This window comes from Eptesicus fuscus, chromosome 14 (assembly GCF_027574615.1).
Source record: "Eptesicus fuscus isolate TK198812 chromosome 14, DD_ASM_mEF_20220401, whole genome shotgun sequence".
Classification (NCBI taxonomy): Eukaryota; Metazoa; Chordata; class Mammalia; order Chiroptera; family Vespertilionidae; genus Eptesicus; species Eptesicus fuscus.
Window position 1 is genome coordinate 39,023,826 of NC_072486.1, and position 26,356 is coordinate 39,050,181.

Below are 26,356 nucleotides of genomic sequence, written 5' to 3' on the forward strand. Positions count from 1 at the left end.
GCAGGGCTAAATTCAAAAGCCAGTCTTCATGACTTCCCATCCAGTGGCTTTATCATTCAGTCATCTAATTCAACATGCTAACAATAGTGATTTCTACTGAGAAATTACTAAATGCCGGGCATTGTTCTAAGCGCTTCATATATATTAGTTCATTTAATCCTCACAATAGCAAATGCAAGAGATATTATCATTATCCCGTTACAAATCATATGGTTTAGAAACAAGATTAAGCAACATTCCCAGGTCCGGGTGAGGCCGTGCGCCCCTGGGTCCAGGTATAGCTGGATCCCGGGTCTGGGTGAGGCCGTGCGCCCCTGGGTCTAGGAGAGGCCACGCGCCCCGGGTCCGGGTTAGGCCACACGCCCCTGGGTCCAGGTGAAGCTGGATCCCGGGTCCGGGTGAGGCCGTGCGCCCCTGGATCCACTGAGGCTGGGTCCTGGGTCCGGCAGAGGCCACGCGCCCCTGGGTCCAGGTGAGGCTGGATCCCGGGACCGGCTGAGGCCGCACACACCTGGGTCCGGGTGAGGCCATGTGCCCCGGGGCCTGGGTGATGCTGGGTCCCAGGTCCAGGTGAGGCCGCGCGCCCCTGAGTCCGGGTGAAGCCGTGCCCCTGCATCTGGGCAAGACCAAACCAGAGGGAGTCGGACCTGCATTACCACCATTTGTCCACCATCCAGAGCTGAGGGGTCAGTGCTAACATGTACACATAAGGAACTGGTGGACATTGAAATTGGGTCTCAAAAGAACTGTTGGTCCAGAAAGAAGCTTACTACAGACTGATTCATTTGCCTGTCAGCATAACTATTATTGCTCGTCTCACGTTCGGTTCTTATAAGTATATTTCTAGTAACACATGCTCTCACTCATCTAGGGGAAATGATGAACAATATAGACTGATGAACAAGAACAGACCCAGAAACAAGGAGGCATCGATCAGACTGTCGGGCCTCAGAGGGAGGGTAGGGGAGGGTGGGGGTAGTGGGGAGAGATCAACCAAAGGACTTGTGTGCATGCATACGAGCCTAACCAATGGTTAAGGACAATAGGGGGATGGGGGCATCCGTGGGGAGGGGTGGGGATGGGAATGGGGGGATGAGGACCAATATGTGACACCTTAATCAATAAAGAAATTAAAAAAAAAAAAAGATTAAGCAGCATGCCTGAAGTCACACAGCTGGTGACAGAATCAGCCACCCAGACACCCTCTTAATGTCCACGTGCCTCTTTCTAGGATACAGTTTTTCATCCTACAAATGGATGCACCATTTCGCAAGGGTGGTTCTTGCTAAGATTAATGTAGCATCTTGTACAATTTATATGTCATTAAAATGTTCCAGCGAGATCATTTATAAACCACTTAATTTAGATAGAATTCCTGATTACTGACACGATGAAAGCAAGGTCTATGGGCAGAGCAATCCTCTACCAAAAATAAACCGATACTAAAGCAATTTTCAGATATTTTGCTTCATCTGCTTTTTCACCCATTCCACAGACAAAGCCAACACACACACAGTTCCCTCATAGAGCAATGTGGTTTTGGAACCTTCCCTATCTGTAGCTCACACAGTACATACCCGTGGAACCTGGAACCGCTCTCTGCTTTGTTGAATTGAGGTCAGACCGACCCCTGAGGTTATCAAAACATGGATTCAAAAACTCATTGAGAATGCTCTTTTGTCTAGCGGTTCTAAGTAATTTAATCCAAAAGGTCTGAACCATCTGGTTCTTCTCCTACAACATGGTTTGAGTTTTAATAGCTATCCAGGGTTTTGAATTTTTTTTCCCAAGGAAGATGAGTCATCAACACTATAAAATCCGAAGGTGATTTTATAACTTTTTGCAAGTCCACATGCTATCTATCTTTTACAAACAAACAAAAGTTGTAGTTTAAAATGAAAGCCCTAAGATGCTGCTTATATTTTTAAACTAATCAAGCAATTTTACATTTTAAGACACCTACATTACTTAACAACATTATTTAGACTTTCCAAATTCACCAACATAAGGCTTTTCTCTGTATTCCTTGCCAAATTACACACACATACGAAAAAAAAAACAAAACTTGCATTTTTATGGAAAATGGTCTTTGCCAACCCTCCCACGAGCTCTGAGTTTGACTGATAGTGTATGAGCCCTACCATCTGCTAATTAAGCAGCCTTTCCTCATCACTAAGTGATACTAAGAAAAATTATTATAAAACAGAACCTGACTTGTTTTCATGAGTTGATGCAACTGGACCAAAAAGCAAGCCTACAGTTTAAATGTGTTTTCCAAGTTCAAATTGTATCCCATTCCAGATTGCTGTTTTTAATTATTTCTTCAAAACATCAGGCAACCTAAATGTACAAATTTCCATTTATTTGCAAAATGAATACTTCCAAAATTTTAAATAAAATTAGATCCAACTCACATTCTATTTTTCTGCTTTTACACCTTTGTTTCTCAATTCCCTGAGAATCAGTTGACCAGAGAAATCACCACATTAAATGCCATTTTAAAACTTTGATTTAAAAATTAACTTTGCAAATCTATAGCATAAATAAGCTTAACAAAGTCAACTATTCAAGACATGAGTATTAGAATCATTAATTTCTAGTTTTACACTATTCTATAAATACACTCTTTTATTATCTATACATTTTTTAAAAATATGTTTTTATTTATTTCAGAGAGAAAGGAGGAGGAGGAGAGAGAGAGAGAGAGAAGAGAGAGAGAGAGAGAGAGAGAGAGAGAGAGAGATGGGCTGCCTCCTGAACACCCCCACTATGAATCAAGCCCACAACACAGGCATGTGCCCTGACCAGGAATCAAACCAGCAACTTCTTGGCTTATGGGTTGACACTCAACTGCTGAGCCACACCAGCTGAGCTACCTATGCATTTTTAATGGACATTAACAATTTATTATATTGAGAAAAATTTAAGAATATCTCCAAAAATAATGCTGTGCTTTAGTGTCATATCAAAATTTAGTCATTTTAAAAAGAAACACAATTACTCATATTTGTTTAAGGGTAGTAAAATTAAACAGATATATAATGGCTTTTTAATTATTGTTTTTGTCTCAAGGGCAAAATATTCATATACATATATATGTATATATGTATATGAATATATATATGTATGTATATGAATATATATGTATGTGTGTGTGTGTGTGTGTGTGTGTGTGTATATATATATATATATATATATATATATATGAAATATTTCCTTAGAATTCTCCAGAAGAAAAACAAAATGATATAGAGGCTATAATTCTAGCCAACGATGTAAGGAAACCAAGTTCTGGTTGCAGCTTTATGGTTATGTGACTTTGGGGATGTCATTTAATTTCTGAGATCCTCAGCTGTCCCTCCTGAAAAAGGCAAAAACTTAACACAAAAGTCTGGGTCTTTTCTAGCGCCTGTTTGAGCACTCTGGCAGACTCTACAAGTCTTCTATCCCCAAGGGCCTCTACATCATTACACATGGAAGTGGAGGGGGGAAACCAGGCTGGAAGAAGGGACCGGAAGCTGGATCGTAACCCATGACATGATATTGAAGCAGGATAATAAGAAGCTAGGAAAATTCCTGGGCAAGTGGAATGAGAAAACTGAAACAAGAAAATTAAGGCCAAACAATTTAACCAGTTTACAGCCAGCTAGTGAATCACAAGGCCTTAGCTTCCCTAATCAAGGACACTTGAGAGCAAATGGTTTATACCTCTCCTCCCTGCCTAGAGACTAAATAGCTTAAATCACCCTGGTCAGGGAAATAGAGAACAGAGACCCAATTCATGCCATTTGTGTCTGCTAAACCCAAGGATGGATGAAGTCAGGGGAACAAATACCAAAAAAACCAATTATAGACAGACCCAAGATAAAAGTAAAGCAGTGAAGCTGACCAGAGGATAATCCCAAACTCCCCGATACACTCATTTTGATGCAACAGCATATTTAAAATGCACCTGGAAAGCTGATGAATGTTCTGCTGAAACCCTCCCCTAAGATTCTGGCCCCCAGAAGAGAGAGAAAAAATCCTCAAGACAAATGATGCTGGGCAGGCTCTCTCTGGAGCACACCCATGCCTGACCTCAGGCATGACCTTTTTCTTTTAATCATCCAAGAGAAAAGGCCACAGAGTCATCCTTTAATAAGAGCAGAGCTTGTGCAACAGAACAGAAGAGCACAGACTTTTGGGTCAGATGAACCAGGCTTTAAATGCACTTCATAGTCGACATGTCAGTTTGGGCAAGTAATGTCACAAATGGAAATATATAGAATATATCCTATTGTATTCGGTTTTTCTCACCGCTGCTGTAACAAATTACCACAAATTTAGGAGCTAAACACACAAATTGATCTTGCAGTTCTGGAGGTCAGAAGCCTGAAGCAGATCTCAGTGGGCTAAAATCAAGATGTCGGGGCTGCATTCCTTCTGGAAGCTCTAGAAAGAATCCATTTCTTTTCCTTTTCCAGCTTCTAGAAACTGTCGGGCATGAAATTTTTACTCTCCTCTAAACTCTAAAGATCCTCACGAGACTTGCAACCAGGGGGGCAGCAGGCAGTGGCAGCTCATCCTGGGCTGACCCCCTGGTCCTGTCTCCACAGCCCCCCTTTTCTCTGAGTTTCCAGTGACCTAACAGTGTGGCTCACTTCTTTCCTGTAATGTTTCTAGGGAGCCAAAGCAGAGCACCGCCTAGGCTCTCTCCTATTGCTTCTACCCTAGGACCTTCCCCAGCTTTAATAAACATACTCTCAGAATCACCTGGACTCGTATTGCAAAATCTTTCCTGCACGAAGGCAAGAACCCACACACAGCAGGCAGGCCCAGGGCAGACCCACTCCGGGCCTAGTCCCCATCTGTGACAATATCAGAAAGTAACATTTGAAATGAAAAAACCGGCCATGGTTTTCACTGTCCCGAGCAACATCCCCAATAATTCTATATGTTTCTGACATTCTGAAATGGGTTTTTCCAAAAGGAATTCTAAAACTTCAATTATTCCAACGTAAACTCTTCCCCGTAAGTTTCGAGTTTGGTTAGGGAGATGAGGATGGGGATGTTTTAAAAAGCAAGGGCTGCCGAAACTGGTTTGGCTCAGTGGATAGAGCGTCGGCCTGGGGACTGAAGGGTCCCAGGTTCGATTCCGGTCAAGGGCATGTACCTTGGTTGCGGGCATATCCCCAGTAGGGGATGTGCAGGAGGCAGCTGATCGATGTTTCTCTCTCATCGATGTTTCTAACTCTCTATCCCTCTCTCTTCCTCTCTGTAAAAAGTCAATAAAATATATTTAAAAAAAAAAAAAAAAGCAAGGGCTAAGAGGGCTGAAATTGCCCAAGGTCATATTACTAATAAAGGGCTGATGCAGGATACGAACCCAGTGCTCCAGAGAAACTGAGTCCGGACTGTTTTTTAATCACTATATTATCAAATTGAAAAAACTTTTGTGAGAAAACATACAAGTTCATAGCCTGTCATAACTGTTGAAGTTTCTATGTACAAGTCTCTGTTAGACCCTGGGTCAAATTATGAGATGGTTTGCTGACTCTGAGTGTTTTCGATCTTTATTAGTTGGCATTTTTGGTCTCTTTGAATTGGGAGATGGAAGAGCATTAAACCAAAGTTCCTTTATGTACTGACTTCTTAAATACTTCCTTGCTTTTTATCTGTTGCAGTTGTGTGTGGGATTTTTTTGTTACTGATGTTGTTTATTTTGTTTTTGCTTTTTTACTGCAACCAACAAATCTTTTCTGGCAAGGCGGAATGCCCTTTTATTTTTTTAAGATATTTTTATTAGTTTCAGAGAGAAAGGGAGAGGGGGAGAGAAATAGAAACATCAATGATGAAAGAGTATCATCCATTGGCTGCCTCCTGCACGTCCCCCACTGGAGATTGAGCCTGCAACCTGGGCATGTGCCCTGACCAAGAATCAAACCATGACCTCCTGGTTCATAGGTCGATGCTCAACCACTGAACCACACCAGCCGGGCACGAATGCCCTTTTACTAGTAAAGACTGGCTGATGACTGGCAGTTCCAATCCAGGTGCAACAAGGCCAACTGGTTGATTAACTCATCCAACCCCTCTCGTAGTACCCTCCTGCCAAGCAATCTTGCAGTTAGACATGATCAGGTGATAAAGTTCCAGCCTAAAATACATCAATGAAAGTCTTGACTGTGGAGCCTTGGGGAAGACTTTCCTAATAAAGATAGACAACCTTTTTGCTTTCTACCACTGTGACTTTTCCCCTTATTTTGACCTGGTAGCTGAACATGAGGCTGAAAATGGAGTAGCCATATTATAACCAGGAGACAATAAGCAAAAAGGTGCTAAGGTTTGTGGGGTAAAAACATAGAAGAATTACATTTTTTATTGACATTGTAGAGGGGCAGCCTTGCATTGTCTTCCTCTGGACTTTGGTTTATAAAAAACAAATAGGACCTTATTTCTTTAAGCCCCACAATCAATCATGTTTTTTGATATCTTTATGGGCTCAGAACGCTCCCATCCCTGTTGCATCTGCACACTCTCCACCTCCACCTCCAATTGTGGCATCAGCTATGTCAGTAACAATAAGGCTCGTGATTGGAGGAAGCCTGTTAGACGAGGTGTGGGCAGTTATGCACCCCCCACCACCACCACCCCGCCGCCCAGCTCCCTCCTCTGCTGACTTCCATGTATCTAAAATCTGTTGCACCTTAAATGACAATATATGTTTGAAGAAGAAAGGAAAAACATTACTTTCATTCTTATTTCCTACAGTTTTAATTTCTTCATTTTTATTGTCATAGTTATCTGATAGCTTCCAAATGTATGTATAGCCTCCATAAAATGAGATAGCCAACAGCTAATTATAAAAAAATATTTCCTCAAAATATGGCTTCTATCATTCATGTAAGGTTCATAAAACCACTCTTTAAACAAACATTGTGAAAATAACTAGTTAAGACATAAATTCATACAAACCTGCAATATTACTCTTTCTGGTAACAGTGAAATGTCACATTCAGTAATTTCACCTACAAAAGAGACTTCAGACTGACTCTCTTCAACAGAAACGATATCTTCTTCAACATCTCTTTTGTTTTTAATCCTGTTTCTCCATTTTCTCAATTGAATTTCATGTTTTAACAACTGCCAATGAAAACAATTTAGAAATTCCATGAAATTGTTGTAAGGGTTAAATGAGATGATATATATAAAGTACAAAGCTTGACACAATGATAGGACCTATTAAACATTATCATCAGCAGATACATACATTATCATTACCCAGAGCATTTTTAATATTCTCTGAACCACCAAAGAATTGTAGGTCTTTTCCATTAGTTGTCATACAACATTGGCACAGACAGCCAGCTTGAAAATGTGGTCCAGCCGGCCTTTGTGGTTCAGTGGTTGAGCATCCTCCCATGCACCAAGAAGGTTACTGGTTCTATTGCCGGTCAGGCTACATGCTTGGGTTGCAGGCTTGCTCCCAGTAGGGGCTGTGCAGGAGGCAGTGGATCAATGATGTTTCTCTCTCATCTATGCTTCTATCTCTCCCTTTACCTTTCTCTCTCTCTAAAATCAATAAAAAAAATTTTTCCAAAATATGTGGCCCAACATCCTCTTTTATAAACAAGGAAGCTAAAGCCCACAGTGTCAAGTTTCTAATGACAATAGGACCTGTATTTGTGGCATAAGGGGAGGGAGGAAGCACAGAAATAAAAAGGAGAGTCAGAAATAAAGAATTTGGGGATTTGCCTGACTTATCATTACAGAAAGTCCCAATTTTAACTTTCCAAACAGTCCTGAAAACTGGATAATAAAGAGAAAAGCCTTTAGGGTAAGTAAGTGTTTGACCCCTTCACACACACATACACACACTTTTGTTTTAATATATATACATATCAGAGCCTAAGTAAGAGCATGCGTTGGAAAGCTAGCACACAGAAATGTTTTCTTATTCTCCTCCCAGCACTCACCCGCCATCCTCACTCCACCTAGGTGCATGCAGAATGCTTGTGAGGGCAAGGAATCACACAGCTCAAAGAAAATGTCTTATCTAGACACAGAATCAACTACACTATAATCCACATCTACATTAAGGATAATACTATTATTTTATATAGTAGAGGCCGGGTGCATGAAATTTGTGCATTGGGGGAGTGTCACTCAGCCCAGCCTGCACCCTCTCCAATCTGGGACCCCTCAAGGGATGTCCGACTGCCCATTTAGGCCCGATTCCACCTAAACGGGTAGTGAAACATCCCACTACCCGTTTAGGTGGAATCGGGCCTAAATGGGCAGTCGGACATCCCTTGAGGACTGCTGGCTCCCAACCACTCACCTACCTGCCTGCCTGATCACCCCTAACCACTCCCCTGCCAGTCTGATCCATGCCTAACTGATCCCCTGCTGGTCCGATTGCCCCTAACTGCCCACCCCTGCTGCCTGGTAACCCCTAGCTGTCCTCCCCTGCAGGCCTGGTCGCCCCAAACTGCCTTCTCCTGCAGGCCTGGGTCCCCCCAACTGCCCTCCCTTGCAGGCCTTGTCCCTCAAAACTGTCCTCCCCTGCTGGCCATCTTGTGGTGGCCATCTTGTGTCCCCATGAGGGTAGCCATCTTTGACCACATGGGGGCAGCCATCTTGTGTGTTGGAGTGATAGTCAATTTTCATATTACCTCTTTATTAGATAGGATAATAGGCATTATTATATAGTAATATATATCTACTGTGTGCAAAACATTGTGCTCAGTGTATGGAGATGCTTAAGAGAACAATACTGTCTGCTCTCAGGGAAGTTCAGTTTGAGGGGAGTAGACAGGGGCAGATTGGTCTTGTACAGTTACCTACTTCCCTGTTAGACAAGCAATGATCAGACTAGGGGCCCTGGGGTCCAAACTCTATCTTAGGACACAAAGTAGTGGAAAACACTGAATGAGCATACTTAAAACATTGGTACCTACGGTGTAACTCTTTAACTGGCAAGGTTGAAAATGTAGTCCACAAACGGCAAATGCTAGAGGATATCCTGCAATTAATTCAATGCCAGTAGGTGATAAACTTCTAGGGAGCAAGAACTATGCTGCAGACATCTCATCCCACCACAGATGCTAGCACCGTTATGTGAGTATTCAATCTTTTCATGCTCTCTCTCCGTAAGTGTGCAGGATCATCAGTCTCTACATCTGAACCAGTTTGGGGTGGGAGGCATTGATCCTGCCTTCCTCGGGGGCAAGCACAAAAACAGAAGGTTTAATTCCTTCCTATTTTTCTTTTCTTTTTTTCTCTGCTTTTCATTTCAAAGAATATTAATAAAACATTACCTACTAAACAATGTAACTACAAACATTTCCAGCATGTTTCTGTCTAACCCCAGGAAATACTGTGAATATTCTAAAACATTAAATAATAATATATTAATAACTTAAGCAAACTAGAGATATTTTTAAATTTGGAGGAGTTTGCTTGAGTCCTCTATTTTAATTGCTTAGTTGCTAATGGGTGTCCAGTTAAGAATGATCATCTAAGCTTAGCAATTCAGCCATTTAAAAGTAATTTAATATTATAATTTATTAAATTGAATGATGAAAAAGTATAAGTAGCAATCTAATCTTATCTAGAAAAAATTAATTTATTCCATTTTTATCATTTATTTCTCTGTTATAATCATATCAAATAGTTTCTCTTCCATGTTAGATATCTATTTAAATACATGTTTAAACAAAATTCTTAGTATCTTTACCAATAGTTCAGACAAAAAGTTAAAAAAAATTTTTCTTGATGTTTATAGTTGAAATGAAACAACAGAATTTATTAGGAAATATTTTAGATAGCTGAAGTGAAATTTAAATTATTAAGTTAAAAGAACAAAGACCCACATCAAAAGCACATAATGGTCAGGATTTTAGTATTTTTCACACATAACATTATTATCTAAGGCAACATCAATATAACAGCAAAATTTAGATTATAAAAAATTTAAGTTTCTACTATACCATACCAGCTCTTCTTCTCTCCTTTTACTTTTATATCTTGCTCTATCTTTCCATTTATGTAGCATTATTATTAACTTGTTATAGCGGAATATCTGTTGTAACCGCCATAGTATATCTAAAGAAAATTTATTAGATTACTGTATATAGTTAAAACTGTTTCCAAAAAAATATTTAATATTCTATCATGTTTATAATATGAATCAATGTTGTATCTAATAGTTTTTGTTTGGTTTTAATTACATCTGAAGTTAATTACTTTTTACAGCAGTATATAGTACTCCTGAGACTTTATTAAACTGTAAATATCACCTTTCCCATATAAATTAAGATGTAATAGATGTGAATAAAATGTCAATACACCACTCACAGAGGGCAGTGGCTTTTTTAGAGCCCATTCCCCTGGTGTTAAAACCTTCAGAGGATCTACTGTGATAGCTGCCATCAAGAGGGAATGATTCTTGCGATTTGCAGCAGCCATAAACAAGCAGTCTCTGGAGAGCTGGACAAAACCTAAAAAGAGGCTATAGTTCTCTATCCCTGCTCTTAAGATCACATACATGCACTGTCCACTCATTACAACCATCAAAGGATTTAAGCAAAAGAAAATTATTTTTCTTTAGGTTTCCTCAAGTGTCCATTAAATGCAATATCTATGAAGAATACAGAGCTCTCTATAAAAAATAGTCAATTTTGAAACCTATCTGTAATATACCAGCTCTTTGTTATGTAAAGAAAGGTCATAGTAGGTCCCTATTTATATTTATACTAGAGGCCCTGTGCACGAAATTCATGCATGGGAGTGGGGGGGTCCCCTCAGCCCAGCCTTCACCCTCTCCAATCCGGAACCCCTCGGGGGATGTCCGACTGCCTGGCCTAAACAGGCAGTTGGACATCCCTCTCACAATCCTGGACTGCTGGCTCCTAATCGCTCACCTGCCTGCCTGCCTGCCTGGTCACTCCTAACTGCCCCCCCCCGCCAGTCTGGTTGCCCCTAACTGCCCCCCCCCACTGGCCTGGTTGCCTCTTACTGTCCCCCCTGCCAGCCTGGTTGCCCCCTACTGCCCCCCCTGCTGGCCTGGTCACCCCCAAGTGCAACCCCCACAAGCCTGGTCATCCCATGCAGCCTGCTGTTCTGTCATTTGGTAGTCCCTCACTAACCCCCCTGCCGGCCTGGTCACCCCACGCAGCCTGCTTGTTCAGTCGTTTGGTCATCCCTCACTAACCCCCCTGCCGAGCTGGTCATAGGCAGCCATCTTGTGAGGATGTGAGGGTTAATTTGCATATTACCTCTTTATTATATAAGATTTGTGTGTACATCACAAAAATACATCAGAATTTTATTTACAATATGCCCGAGTCTAATCTTATTAAATACTTTAAATTATCGGCTTTGTGTTTCATGACAATTCTCTAGACATAAAAATAATAAATTACCAATCAAGACAGACTCCTAGATAGAGAACAGGCTGACAGCTCTGGGGGGCTGCAGGGTGGAGGGATTGAGCAAAAAAGAAAAACAAAGAGAAATAACTCGTGGACATGGACAACAGTGTGGTGATTGGGGTGGAGGGGCGGGGTAGGAGGAGGTAGAGGAGGGTACAGGGAGAATAAATGGTGATGGAAAAAATAAAATATATATTTTTTAAGTAATAATAATTATAAATTCCTTAGTATAAATTATGCTTAACTATTATTTTTTTTATTCTTCGAATACAGGAATATAGAAAATAATTGCTACCATGTAAGGATTTACCTTTAAGTTGTTCTTTTATACTTTTCACATAAGAGTGCCAGTGATAAAATGTGTATTTTTGAAGTCTTAAATTGTCATATTTAATTGCTATTTCCATTTTTTTAGCTAGAATGTCTTCTTCCTTTATTTGAGGAATTGCTATGTCTTTCCAACTGCTACAGGCAGAAAATAGAGAAAATAATATTTTAATGGCAATACATTACTAAATAAAATAATATTTTAATGGCAATACATTACTAAATAAACTGAGAGGGAGAAAAAGTAATACCTCCTCAAAAACCACAGCACAGAAATAAATTATTTTTATTGCTTTATTTCTAGGCAGTCCTTGCATTTTCTTTGAGCTTGCACTCTCCTTGTCTATATTTCTGAAGCCCAGAAAATTCTTAAATTCAAAAGCTTTTTTCATAACTTATATAGAGGCAAAACTAGACCTGGCCTAAGGTAATTTTGCATCAAAATCTCTCTGCATCTGACACATGGCTGGTCAAAGTCTTCCTTCTTTTCACATAATTAGAGTATATATCTATCTGACTGTAGAAATACTAATATATTCAAATATGTTTTGTTCCAATGTGCTGCCCCAGATACCACTAAAATGTTACATAATAAACACGGTCTATACAGAGATTACCTTTTTAAATTTTCTCTTAAAGGAACCTAAATTCCAAAACACATCTGGCTCCAAGGGTTCCAGATAAGAGAATTATGGACCTCTATTTTCAATTTTGGAGTTCTACTTAAAAACTAGAGGCCCGGTGCACGAAATTCTTACAAGGGGCTAGGCCCCTGCCACCACAGCGGCCACCTCTGCCTCGGCCCTCGCAGCCCCGGCTTCATCCGGAAGGTCATCCAGAAGGACGTCCTGTCTAATTAGCATATTATGCTTTTATTATTCTAGATAAAAAAGACAAAGTGATACCTTGAAGAAATAAAGAACATATTTTAAGTAACTATAACTATAGATAAAATCAGCACACCATATGGAGACTATCAAGAATAAGAACACCAAGAGGAATAAATAGCATATAAAAACTCACATTCGTACCTAAAGTGGCTCTTTACTAAATGTCCAGTGTAAAAAGTGCATGCTTTTATCATCAAGTCTGGAGTCATCTAAAGTAAATAAATAAATAGCAAACATTAGAAATAAACGCAGGCCACCTCTGGGAGGTCCACAGGAGAATGAGACCAATGGTTGCATCTGGGGAGCATAACCCAGCAGGGAGACAGGAACCAACTGGAAGAACTATTTGCCATTTATATATTTTGGAATTTTATTGTATATGCCTATTACCTTTTATTTTTTACTTTATTTTTGAAAGTATTACATAGGTCCTCCTTTTCACACATTTACCTCTTCCAACCCGCTCCCACCCCCACCCCAAGGCCCTCACCACCCCTTTGTGTCAACGGGTTATGCATTGATGCATATAAGTTCATTGGTTGATCTCTTTCCACTTTTTTAAAGATAAAGTCACAGCTTTGAAATTTCCCATTATATTGCACTTACTTTAAAGCATTTAAGGTAAGCACTATGGCATTATTATTAGCAGCTATATTGTCAGGATTATAAAGCTGTGAATCTGCTGGTCACTCTGTCACTATTAAACTGGGTGATTTTGCCTTCTCGGGAGTATAAAATGAGATTTTTCTTTTTTTAAAAAAAAGGCATACAGAAATTCCTCAATTCCCAAGCAGAAATAGAAACCCATGTATATTAAAAGTCTACACTGAGGAAATACTGAAAAAGATGCAAATTTATCACTTGCAACTATTCATAATAATACACATTAATATGTGGGTAAGGCTAAGGATTATTGAAATCATCTGTACCTCCTGTCCATTCTTTAATACATTGACATATTTATTATATGTACATGGCTACTGTAAAGTGCTTAATGCTGTATGTTTTCTCTGGTGTTATTGCCACCCTCTTTATCATACAAATACACAAACATGTGGTCGTATCTATTTGGTGTAGAGATGTTTGGTTCACATCTATTCCAACTTCCCAGAATTCTGAATTCTATTTCTCTAAGGCAACCCTCTTTTCGCCTTTGCACATTGCTATAAATCTTTGTTAATAGATACAACAAAGAAATGTTATTCATGAATTTATTTCAGGGATACAACGAAGACCCTCGGGCCCCCTGATAGTCTGCTTCATGTTCAGTGCCATTTGGAAATCCTCATTTTTGATAGGGATTATATACAAATTACTCTTTTTTTAAAATATGTTTGTATTGATTTCAGAGAGGAAGGGAGCTGGAGAAAGAGAGAGAAACATCATTGATGGCAGAGAATCACTGATCAGCTGCCTCCTGCACGCTCTCCACTGGGGATCGAGCCCACAGCCCAGGCATGTGCCCTTGACCAGAATCAAACCTGGGATCCTTCAGTCCACAGTACCAAACTGAGGCATGGAGCCAAACCAGCTAGTGCCAAATTACTTTTTCTTAAAATTAAATCTTTATTGTTGAAAGTATTACATGTGTCCTCATTTTCCCCCATTGACTCCTTCTAGCCCGCCCCCATCTCCTTCTTGCCCCAGGCCTTTACAACCTATTGTCTGTGTCCATGGGTTATGCATATATGCATACAAGTTCTTTGGTTGATCTCTTCCCACCCATCCACCCACCTCCACCTTCCCTCTGAGATTCCTCAGTCTGTTCCATGCTTCTATATCTCTGGATCTATTTTGTTCATCAGTTTATTTTTTTCATTAGATTCCACATATGAGTGAGATATGTGATACTTGTCTTTCTCTGACTGACTTATTTCACTTAGCATGATACTCTCCAGGTCCCTCCATGCTGTCTCAAAGGGTAAGAGATCCTTCTTTTTTTACTGCTGTCTAGTATTCCATGGTGTAAATGTACCACAGCTTTTTTATCCACTCATCTACTGATGGGCACTTGGGCTGTTTCCAGATCTTAGCTATTTGTAAATTGCGCTGCTATGAACATAGGGGTGCATACATTCTTTCTGATTGATTTTTTGGGTCTCTTAGGATATATTCCTAGAAGTGGCATCACTGGGTCAAATAGCAATTCCATATTTAATTTTTTGAGGAAACTCCATACTGTTTTCCATAATGGCCGCACCAGTCTGCATTCCCACTAGCAGGGTTCCCTTTTCTCCACATCCTCACGGCACTTGTCACTTGCTGATGGTAGTAGCCATTTTGACAAGTGTGAGGTGATACCTCATTGTCGTTTTAATTTGCATCTCTCTGATGATCAGTGACTTGCAAATTACTCTTGTGATGAGGGAGAATGTAATCCACTGAAGTCATCTACTAAATTCTGCTAAATTCTGATTTTGGGGTATGAGGTAGGGAGAGGAATCCAGATCAGTAAAGTAAGAGTATTAGGGATATCATAGCAGGAAAGATAAAACCAAAAACGGAATGAGGTGGCAGAAGCAAAGACAATTTCATCTACATTACTATTTTTCAGCTCTGCTGTTGATCCCTCAATTTCTTAAGCCTAAACTTCTCTTTAGAAGATACAACCTGGAAAGTGCTATATAAATATCTACAATAAATGGCATAGTTCATAAAATATAAATATATTACACAATCAAATGAATAGTCATAATGGTAATAATGACTTTGAAAAGAAAAATTATAATTCAGCCAGTAACACTTGAACTTGACTTTTCTAATGATCAACACTTTAAAGCAGCATAAAAGTATTGTTTTGTTTCTATTGTTGAAAGACTTTGTAGTTGTAATATTCCCTTTTAGTAGTTCTTTCCCTAAATTATTGTTTTAATTTCACATGTATTGTTCTCCCAGTTTAAAACACACACACACACACACACTAATAGAATTAAAATAGATGATTTTTCCTCATCCTCTTGTTTTCTCCACAGGGAGGCATAGCTTTAAAAGAGCAACTCCAAGGGACTGGCCTGCAACAGGAGCTCCAGGTTTGTGATCACCACCATGACCCCTCTCCCCCACCCCACCCCCGACCCCCACCCTATCCCCCCCACCCTCTGCCCGTCCCTGGGGCTGGGCATGCATCAGCTCCACTGCAGCTCAGCAGTGCCTCTGGCCAGTTGAACCATCAGTCACAGGCAGGCACACTGGGTCACATGGTTTAACTTCGTTTTCACCACTGACACTCCCGTACCATGCTTTCTACTCTTCGTAGCCGTTGTATACTGGCTAATTGCTTCTGATCGGAAAATGTTCCCTGACGTTTGTATTCCAGCTGGCAGTGCATTACACAGAGTAGGAGCTCCACACATAAGTACAGATTGATTGAATTAGACAGCTGCCTAGATGCAGGCCAGTTCTCTGCCATCTGGCCACTGCAAATGGAAGGTAAAGGATTCGGACAACTATGTGGAGAAGTTGCTGAATAAAAGAGCAACTTGGTGTTGGTATAGAGGACCTAAGAGTGAGAGCCGTTTCTGGGCCCTCACAAACCACTCACACCCACTTCCCACAAGGGCTGCCGCACACAGGCACCTGCTGGCTGTAACGGAACAGAGGGCGACGCGGTGGAAGGTGTATCACCGTACGATTTCTGAGAGTCCAGTTATTTTGTAAGATTATTTTCGAGTCTGGAAACTCCAGAGAAAATTCTGCCATGGGAGATGGTTTCTAAGGTTAAAGGGTGGCAATGTTGAAGTAATAAATTAGTTGTAAAAGAACTTTTCCAGCATTTAGTAAGAATTGGACAGTCGTCTTTTCTTTTAGACCTGTGTTCCCTTCTCCAGAGGTTGACTAGAATCACCGATGAAACTTTTTTTAAAGTACCCATGATCACACCCCCACCTTCCTTAAGGTTCCCTCACTCCCACCCTCTCTAGGAATGACCACTATGATGAATCACTGTTACTAGTATGAGGATGTCTTACCCCTCATGGACACTGGGGACAGGAAATGTGAAGGCCCACTGTATTAAGCTGAGTTTCAACAGGAAATAATATGATTCAATGAAAATACATTCAACTTAACACCCTAGTTTTTTTTTTTTTTTCTTTTCTTTTTTAACACCTTAGTTTCAAGGAAACATTTTTTATAGCTGGAAGAAAAATAAAAAGAAGTGAAATACAACATGATTTCTTTTTTAAACGATACTAGACATAGCATAATTACAACTTGGTCTTAAAAAGGGTTTTATTTTTTAAAATACAGAAAATAGTATAAACACCTGAAAACATTGTCAACATTCTCCTACGTTTGCTTTTTCTATTTTGAAGTATATAAAAATATATAAATCATGACATTTCATCCCTAAAGTCTTTTAGTATCTATCTCTACACACATTTTCTTCACAACTACAATTCTAGTATTCTATCTTAGATGATCCTATATAATAAAAGGCTAATATGCAAATCGACTGAACGGCAGAATGACCGGTTGCGATGATGCACACTGACCACTAGGGGGCAGATGCTCAACGCAGGAGCTGCCCCCTGGTGGTCAGTGGGAGTGCCACTCAGCCAGAAGCCAGGCTCACGGCTGGCGAGCGCAGCGGCCTTGACAGGAGCCTCTCCCGCCTCCAAGGCAGTCCAACATCCCCCAAGGGCTCCTGGACTGTGAGACAGTGCAGGCCAGACTGAGGGACCACCCTCACAACCCCGAGGGCACGAAGTTTCATGCACCAGGCCTCTAGTTACTAATAATTGTTTAATGTCATCTAATACCCACTCCATGTCCAAATCTTTGGAATGGTTCTCCCAAAATGTCTTATACATTTACTAGAGGCCTGGTGCATGAAAATTCATGCACTGGACGGGGGGTCCCTCAGCCCAGCCTGCCCCCCTCACAGTCCGGGAGCCCTCAGGGGTGGGAGGTGACCCAGTGATCAGGGGAAGGCAATGCCCCATCACACCTCTGCTGCTGCCACTGCCGGCAGTGCAAGCCTCGGCTGGCCCTGGTTACCTGAGCCTCAGGTAGCCCTGGGCTGCTGGACAGCCGCCATCCAAGGCTTGCCTGTGCCTTGGGCCAGCCCTGAGTGGCTGGTGGGCTGAGAGGACTGGGGGACTCCAGAGGCAGGCGCCTGGCCTTGCCATGTGCCTGCCACCCCAGCAGGGCTGAGGGGACTGGGCGCTGCCATCTTGTGGCTGTGGGCACTGCCATCTTTGAGAGCATGGCAGTCAATTAGCATATTCTCTCCTTATTGGCTGTGGGTGCCGCCATCTTTGAGGGCGTGGCAGTCAATTAGCATATTTCCCTCCTTATTGGCTGTGGGTGCCGCCATCTTTGCAATAGCATGAGGGTCAATTAGCATATTCCCTCTTTATTAAATAGGATGTTCAAACTAGAATCTAAACAAGGAACACATATTTGCATTGACAACTCAGTTTATGTAAGGAATTTACCACCTTTTTTTCTTTATTATCCTTTTCTGAATTTTTCAACATTTAATGAATATTAGGGGCAAGGAAAGGATGGTCCCAGCCTAAATCTGATGAATTCAGTTATCTAAGCATTTCTAATTAATTTTTAAAGAAAAGGTCTAGAAGTCAATTTAGATATTTTTGTTTTGAATTTGTTTTGACAAGATGAAGAAATTTTCTTCTATGATCTGAAAGAATGACTAGGATGCGGGGGGGAAGCCACAAGGCATCTTAGCCCCTTGGATTGGGGTTCTGAGCCTTAAGGAAGAAGATACTATAAACAAAAATCTGAAAGAACTGTTCCCATGAGGCCCATGGCACTATTTGTGCAACACAAGTAAGGAAAGGTATTTCCCCACTTCTGCAGAGCACGTACAATACAGAGCCATCAATATCACATGACTTTAAATTTTAAAAGTTCTAAATAATGTGATAAAAATATCACAAAAAGCCTTACATTGTGACAAATTTTGAAATACAATCCACTAAATTAAAATTTTTATCAAGAAGCACTTCATTTCACAGCTGGTAGCAAAATGAATTGAAAGTTTTAAGTTCTTGCCACACAGTGGTACTATTTTGACAGATAAACAAATTTGACTTCAGTCCTGAAGTGCGAGTTTGACTTAGAAGTCTTCAAAAAAGTATCTTTGTCAAAGCGATCACTGGGTATGGTTTGAGCAGAGCAGAGAGCCCAGAGAAAGGGGCACTATTTTGGCATCTTGAGGATTTGTGGTTGAAGGAGCCTGGAGTGCCACCTCGGTCACACATCCAAGCTCCCAGGAAGTCTAGAGCAGCAGCTAAGGCTCCACCCTCAGGTGGCTTCATGGGTTCGGGACAGACACACTGATGGGGAATTCTTGAATTCACGAGGGACTGCTTTGGGATTTCCAGAAACAACTGGTTGGAATTTTAAGAGGAACCCAATCTCCTGAAGATACAGACAAGAGGAAGTGAAGTTTGGAATGTTACTATCAACACTATGCTACTTGTATCCCAGGCTGATGAAACCAGAGGAAACTTTGTAATAAATGAAAAGATAATGAAATACAATTAGAAATCATGAATTACAACCACTGAATTTATGGCTCTTTAATGTCAGTAGTAATTTGTCCCATTAATTTTTAACTTTGTAAGACACTGTACATTTATTATATACTAGAGGCCCAGTGCACGAAATTCGTGCACAGGGGGAGGGTGTGTCCCTCAGCCCAGCCTGCACCCTCTCCAATCTGGGACCCCTCGAAGGATGTCTGACTGCCCGTTTAGGCCTGGTCACCCCTAACTGCCCTCCCCTGCAGGCCTGGGTCCCCCACAACTGCCCTTCCCTGCAGGCCCAGTCACCCCCAACTTCCCTCCTCTGCCGGCCTGGTCACCCCTAACTGCCCTCCCCTGCAGGCTTGATCGCCCCCAACTGCCATTCCTTGCAGGCCTAGTCCCTCCCAATTGCCCTCCCCTGCTGGCCATCTTGTGGTGGCCATCTTGTGTCCACATGGGGGCAGGATCTTTGACCACATTGGGGCAGCCATCTTGTGTGTTGAAGTGATGGTCAATCTGCATATTACTCTTTTATTAGATAGGATAGAGCAGTGGTCGGCAAACTGCAGCTCACAAGCCACATGTGGCTCTTTGGCCCCTTGAGTTTGTGGCTCACGAGCCGCGGTTTGCTGGCCACTGCTTTAGGACAATGATTTGGGTGATACCTTAGAGCAGTGGTTGGCAAACTGCGGCTTGTGAGCCACAAACTCAAGGGGCCAAAGAGCCGCATGTGGCTCACAAGCCACAGTTTGCCAACCACTGGGATAGAGGCCTGGTGCATGGGTGGGGGCCAGCTGGTTTGCCCTGAAGGGTGTCCTGGATCAGGGTGGGGGTTCCCTTGGGGTGTTGGGCAGCCTGGGCGAGGGGCCTGTGGTGGTTTGCAGGCTGGCCATGCCCCCCAGTGACCCAAGGGGAGGCCCTGGTATCCGGAATTTATTTATCTTCTACAATTGAAACTTTGTAGCCTGGAGCGGAGCCAAGCCTTCTGCTCGCTCTGTGGTGGCAGCCATTTCTGTTGGGACTTATATATCTTCTATAATTGAAACTTTGTAGCCTTAAGTGGAGGCCAAGGCAGGCCAGGGCTGCAGAAGCTTGGCTTCCTCCATCGCTGGGGACAACCCTAGCCTCCTGCTCTCTCCAGCTCCGTGGCTGCCACCATTTTTGTTGGGATTTATTTACCTTCTATAATTGAAACTTTGTAGCCTGGAGTGGAGGCCTGGGCTGGCCAGGGTGTGCAGAAAGCTTGGCTTCCTCCATCGCCGGGGAAACCCAAGCCTCCCTCCTGCTCTCTCTGTGGCCACAGCCATCTTGGTTGGGTTAATTTGCATACTTGCTCCTGATTGGCTGGTGGGCGTGGCTGGTGGGTGAAGTAGAGGTGGGTCAATTTGCATATTACTCTTTTATTAGATAGGATAAGAAAATGGCTATAATTTAAATAATACCTATAGAAAAGGTTTACTTCTATAGTATTTGAGGTATCTAGTATAATATGAGGAATCTGGTAAGACTAAAATGAAAAATAAATGTAAGTCTTTCATTACCACTAAACCTGCATTACAAGAAATGTTAAAGGGAATTCATTAAGAGAAAAAGAAAAGGTCAAAACTATAAATAAGTACTTCTTGTAATTTTAATTGTTTCATGCTAGATTTATAAGTGGTTGGTCTACTACCTTTACTATATGTTTGCCTTTACTAGTGAGATTTTATTTTCTTTCATATAATTTCTTAATTTTTTTAAATATGTTTTTATTGATTTCAGGGAGAGCAAGGGAGAGGGAGAGAGAGAGAGAGAGAGAGAGAGACATCAATGATGAGAGAGAATAATTGATCAGCTGCCTCCTGCATGCCCTCCACTGGGGATCGAGCCCACAACCTGGGCATGTGCCCTGAACAGGAATTGAACCGTGATCTGGTTCATGGGTCGATGCTCAACCATTGAGCCACACTGGCCAGGCAAGTTTCTTAATTTTTGATCTTCTACAAATTTTTTAAAGAGACTTTAATGCCCAGCAGGCTTTTGTGCATGGAGAGAAACACTCATTGCTATTAGTATGTTAGTGCTCTATTTAATAAACAGATTTAAATAAATACAACTTAGAAAAACTAAATTTTCTTAAACATGTAAATGTTTATAACAAATTTTATTAAATAAAATCCCTGAAACAATTTAAAGTAAATTAAAAACTTACAAAAATGTTATTTAGAACTCTCAAATGCCATACACAGCAGATAAACATACATAAATGCCATATCATTCATTAACTATTATTACTTACTTTACACTTAAATTTATCCTAAAAGCAAACAACATGAATCTAATTCATATCTTAATAATTTCTACACATCTTTATTTTTATTTCTTCTAGGTTACAGTAATACTTATTTTGATGCCTTCTCAGGAAATAATAATCTACTCAACCTCAAAAAAAAGGAATATTTTTACAAACCAGCAAGAGTGGATGTGGTTATCAACCAGTTGATTCTTGTTTGGGGCATGGGATCTGTCTGTCTCTCCCAAATGGTTAAAACCCCAGTTTCCTTTCATAATTAAACGATGTTTGTTACATCAGTAAGACCTTTTTTTTTTTTTTTTTTACCTTTTAAGTCAACATCTTTCATTTGGACTTTAGGATTTCATTACACAATGCTCCATGTGATAACATTTTAATGTGTGAGAAAAGCAAGAAGCAGAAGGCTATTGTCTGCTATTTACATGTAAGAAGTCAGAGGGGCGGAGAATACAATGTATTTGCTAGTATTTTTCAAAAAGAAGCAATGGAAGGAGATAAGCTAAAAACTTAGAAAATTGGTTACCTAGAGAAAGGGAGGAAATGGGGAGGATAGAGGCAGAAATGCAAGCAATATTTCTCTGGATACTCCGCATTTTATTGTTTTGATTTTGCACCATGTAATGTTACACATCATTAAAAGAAAAGGTGACCTTCAGTACCCAAAAAAAAAAAAAGAATTAATTTAGGTAAAAATTTAATTTTTTACTGAAAATACCTGGTAGGAAATATACATCTTCAAGGCAAAAATAATTGCATAATTTTCTTAAACTGAGGTAGTTTTATTGTTAGTGGCCTTGTGGCATTATTATTTTGAAATAAAAATATTCCATTGAAGGATAAAAAACATTACATTGAAGAATAAAGCTAAATGAGGAATTATATTAATGTTTGTAAGTATCAAGATTCATTAAAAGTGGGTCAGCCGGACCAGGGTTACCTCCTGATGGGATGCATTAGGAAGAACACAACACCCCCAATGCAGCCTTCTTGTCACCAAGAGGAAAAACAGGGGGGAAAGAACGTGAATATTGTGTAGGTCTAAGTACAACTTGCAGGAAATACAAGAAACAGAACAAATGAAATGACGCCGGAGGAAACCATGAGAATGTGGGACATTTCACATGACACATTATCTGCCTTATTCAATAAATGACATGGGGAAAAATAAGAACGAATGATTGTAGCTGCATAACAGCCAACCCAATATGTGGACCCTGTATGGATTTCGACTTAGAGCGATAAGTAAAAAGGCACTTTTGAGAATTAGGGACACCCTAATATGGACTGAATATAGAATTTATATATCAGAATACAATCAGCACTGGATTATATTCAGGAATGATTGCCAATTTAATTAGGTAGACAATGGCACTGTGGTACGTAATCTAAAAATCTCATTTCCTGTTAAGAGATGCACACTGAAGTATTTACTGGTAAAATAATATAATTCTTCGGATTTGCTTTATAATGCTCCAGCAAAAAAGGGTAAGGGGAAAATAATGAGCAAGAATGGCAAAATGTTGATAATTGTGAAGCTGTATGATGGCATTCTCTCTACTTTAGTGTTATGCTTTGTGTTAAAGATTTTTTAATGTTAGAGATGCCTTTTCTCCTTATAATTAGTAAGCCCATCTGGAGATGTCATTTCCTACGCAATGAGAATCAAGTCTGTGAAGTTAGTTTCCTTCTTACAATGGTTGATCCTTTCATCTTGGGACAAAGTTAAACTATATATCTACTGTTATGAGAACATTTCCTACTTTTCCTATAACTATTTGACTTACAGTTTCCTGTAGTAAATCTTCTCTGTTTTCATAAACAGAAACAAATATATATATTTATAAATAGGCACATACAGACAGCCCTTGTTGTATATTGTGAGACCATAAAAATGACTGCCTGCTGAAAGCATGCAAAGCAATATTAATAACCAATATTGTGGCCTTTAAAATGTTTTTTCAAAACATTAAACATTCTATTACTGGCAGTTATTACTGTATAAAAGAGAAAATTAAAAAGGAAAGCTAATATTTACTATATGTAATTTAAAATACTAAAAATATTGCAAATTAGTGTCTTATCTCTTTGTTTAAAAAATACTTTTCAATTTTCACTGAGGGTGAAGAAGAAATGAATTAATCTATAGCCAACTTAGGGTAAGCCTTCTACCTAGCAATCCAAGGCATCTGGAGATTTACATTTTGCAAAGTCACATCTAGTTTCCATTTTTCCTAACTTAGGATATGAAGTGGGCATCTTTCCTATGTCTTGGTGAACTGTCATACTCCTTTCTAAGTCAGGATCAGCTTCCAACATTTTTTCCTCTGTGCTTTCAACATCATGAAACACTTCTGAGAATTGCTTTTTAATAAAACTTTGTTCGAAGTAGCTTTGGTGTCTGTTGGAATTCTGTGCGTTATTTAAAAATTCTCTATAGGTTTTTATCTAGACATTGGACACAATCTAATTGCATTTTATAAGATTGCTTTCAAAATACTGACAATGAGGTTTACCCCTCGAGATCAGTCATTTTTAACACTTTTAGTATCTTATAAGCAATGGTTCTCGAGCTTTTTTTCAAGTGACATTATACTCAAAGCAGAACTATTCTAGTGGGTAAGGGGTGAGGATGGGGGCTCATCTGGGTCTCCCCCTCAGCTCCTGAGGTTGCCCCCGAGCATCTCCAGGAACTTGGTTTTCGGTTGTCTGCACTCACAGTAGATCAGAGGTCTGTGTTTGATAAAGTCAAGTCATTAAGACACCACACACCATGATGCAGATCAATAAGAATCAGACATATTGGTTCTTCCCAGTATGTCGGTGCCTCAGAATCACCTCAGGCTTGGCAGAAATATCCCACCCCTCCATTTCTGTCCCTCTGTTGCAGACCAATGATTAGGATCAGTGATTGGTGTTACTCTCTACCCAGTCTTCTAAATGATGCTTCAGATTGTTCCTGGCTCTTGCCACCCACCTTGACTGTGGCTTTCATTTCACTTATCAATGCTCAACTTCACCAGCCACTCCCCAGCCCTGCCTATGCTTACTGAGACATCAGCCTGGGATCTGGAGGTCTCACATGTGGTCCCGCACACATCGAGTTTGTGTCAGTATTTCTCTCCCCACATGCCTTCTGCTATTTTAGCTTCTTTTAGATGCACAGTCTTTGTTCTAAAAGCATCCGTGTCCTGAATTACTTCCCTGCCCTCTTTACAGGATCAAAAACAGCTGTTGGAGCTGGTTGTTCCTTTCATTAACAACTGGCCTGGCTTTTAACTTAGATCTCGTTGGCCATATCCTTATGAGCATAATTCCTGAGCAGATGGCAGGGAGAATGAAGGGGGGTGGAATACAGAAAGAAGTAGATTAGGAAGGAAAGAAAATATCCTCCTTTAAAGCATTTCACCACACTATTTTTTATCATTATAAAAATGCAAGAGAGGAGGGGAAAGAGAAGTGGTAAAGGGGAAATTTAATATAAAAGTTTTATCAGAAAGAGGGAGAAGAAATGCCTGTCTCAATGCTTCGTGGAAATTCGGAGGGGGAAGGGGATGTTACTATGAGTATGTGTATGTGTCTCCGTGTGTGTGTGTGTCTGTGTGTGTGTGTGTGTGTGTGTGTGTGTGTGTTGCCCCATCACTTTTGGGAGTGCCCCCAATTGCAGAATCAGTCTGCTCTCACGCCACTTTTAAAATCTAAATTGTATTTGAAAATTTCTATCAAAACTTAAAAAATATATTTTAGAATGCTTGATTACTAATCCTTACCAGCTGATCATCCAATCCAAAAAGTTGTTCCAAGTAAGTTTCAGATAATCTCCGAATTTTGGGTTTCATTGATGGATCAATGCACATATCCCTTTAATAATAAAACACAGTCAAAAATTAATTTCATTTTATAGTAGTTAGTTCCATAATTAAATCATTGGCTATTTAGATGGAGTGTATGGGAGGGGAAGGAAGAGACAGGTCCCTGGGGAGAAGCATAGCAGAACCACCAGGAGGGCTTTTTCAAAGTACCTCCCCCTCAAGATTTTGCGGCTTCCCCAGGATGGCACGCCTCCCTTTCCTCGTGTCCAACCTGAAATAAACGGCCCTAGAGCACAAAGTACTGATGAAAACACTATTTCTCAAGGTGAGAACCAGTGGGCAAATGGTTCCTTTCAAAGTCCTTACAGACTTAAACGCATGTGGAGGGATTCTTTAACAATCTTGAGATTGGAAGCATTCATTAGCAAGACCCTTTTTGATACTCTACAATGAGCATTTATTTTACCTTCAAAATGCCTCCCTACCACAAATCAAAGCAAGACTCACCAGAGAAGACTTTCGAGGCCATTTTTCATTATAATGATGATCATTTCCTCTAAAAACCTCAGCGGGTCCTGAGGACATGTAATAAGCAGACCACACAACAGAACCTGGGGAAAGGAAATGGAATCCGTGTTTCTGGATCTGCATGTTCTCAGAGCAACAGATAGACCCCTCAGACAACTACAAAGTCAAGTAATATGACGGTTGTAAGTATGCATGCTTTATAGATACCCCTCCATATTCATTCAGCGTTAATATTGTGCAAAGTCGGACCAAAATGCAGTTTACCTTTACTCTCTTTTAAAATCTATCATAAATGACACAATAGAGTCCCTGCACAGTGTTTTCATTAGGTGAGGAGTGCTTTATAGACAAATTGAAGACATCGTTGTGATTCTTCAGATCAGTGGTTTCCACCCTTTTGAAGTATGAGGAAGTCCTTTTTAAAGTAAAAAATTCCTCAGAGCCAACCACAAAAATGATTGAGAAAATCCACCATCAAAATTTACTGTGGGGTCTGGTCAAGATGGTGGCTCAGGTAAATGCGATAGTCGGAAACTCCCACAGTGACATCAAAATTACAATTAAACTACAGAACAACCATCATTCAGAGCAGCCTGAAATC

The 26,356-nt window shown here is 40.5% G+C and overlaps 1 protein-coding gene across 1 annotated transcript in view; it reads right to left on the minus strand.

Annotated features, from left to right (window-relative positions):
• Nucleotides 1–25,829, minus strand: part of FBXL13 (F-box and leucine rich repeat protein 13) — a 152,803-nt gene extending 126,974 nt beyond the window's left edge. The window contains 6 exon segments of the mRNA XM_008151323.3: nucleotides 6,955–7,122; nucleotides 9,977–10,086; nucleotides 11,725–11,879; nucleotides 12,773–12,840; nucleotides 25,186–25,276; nucleotides 25,735–25,829. Coding sequence (XP_008149545.3) covers nucleotides 6,955–7,122; nucleotides 9,977–10,086; nucleotides 11,725–11,879; nucleotides 12,773–12,840; nucleotides 25,186–25,276; nucleotides 25,735–25,778 — 636 coding nt within the window. The 5' untranslated portion in view covers nucleotides 25,779–25,829.
• Between the last annotated feature and the right edge of the window lie 527 nt (nucleotides 25,830–26,356).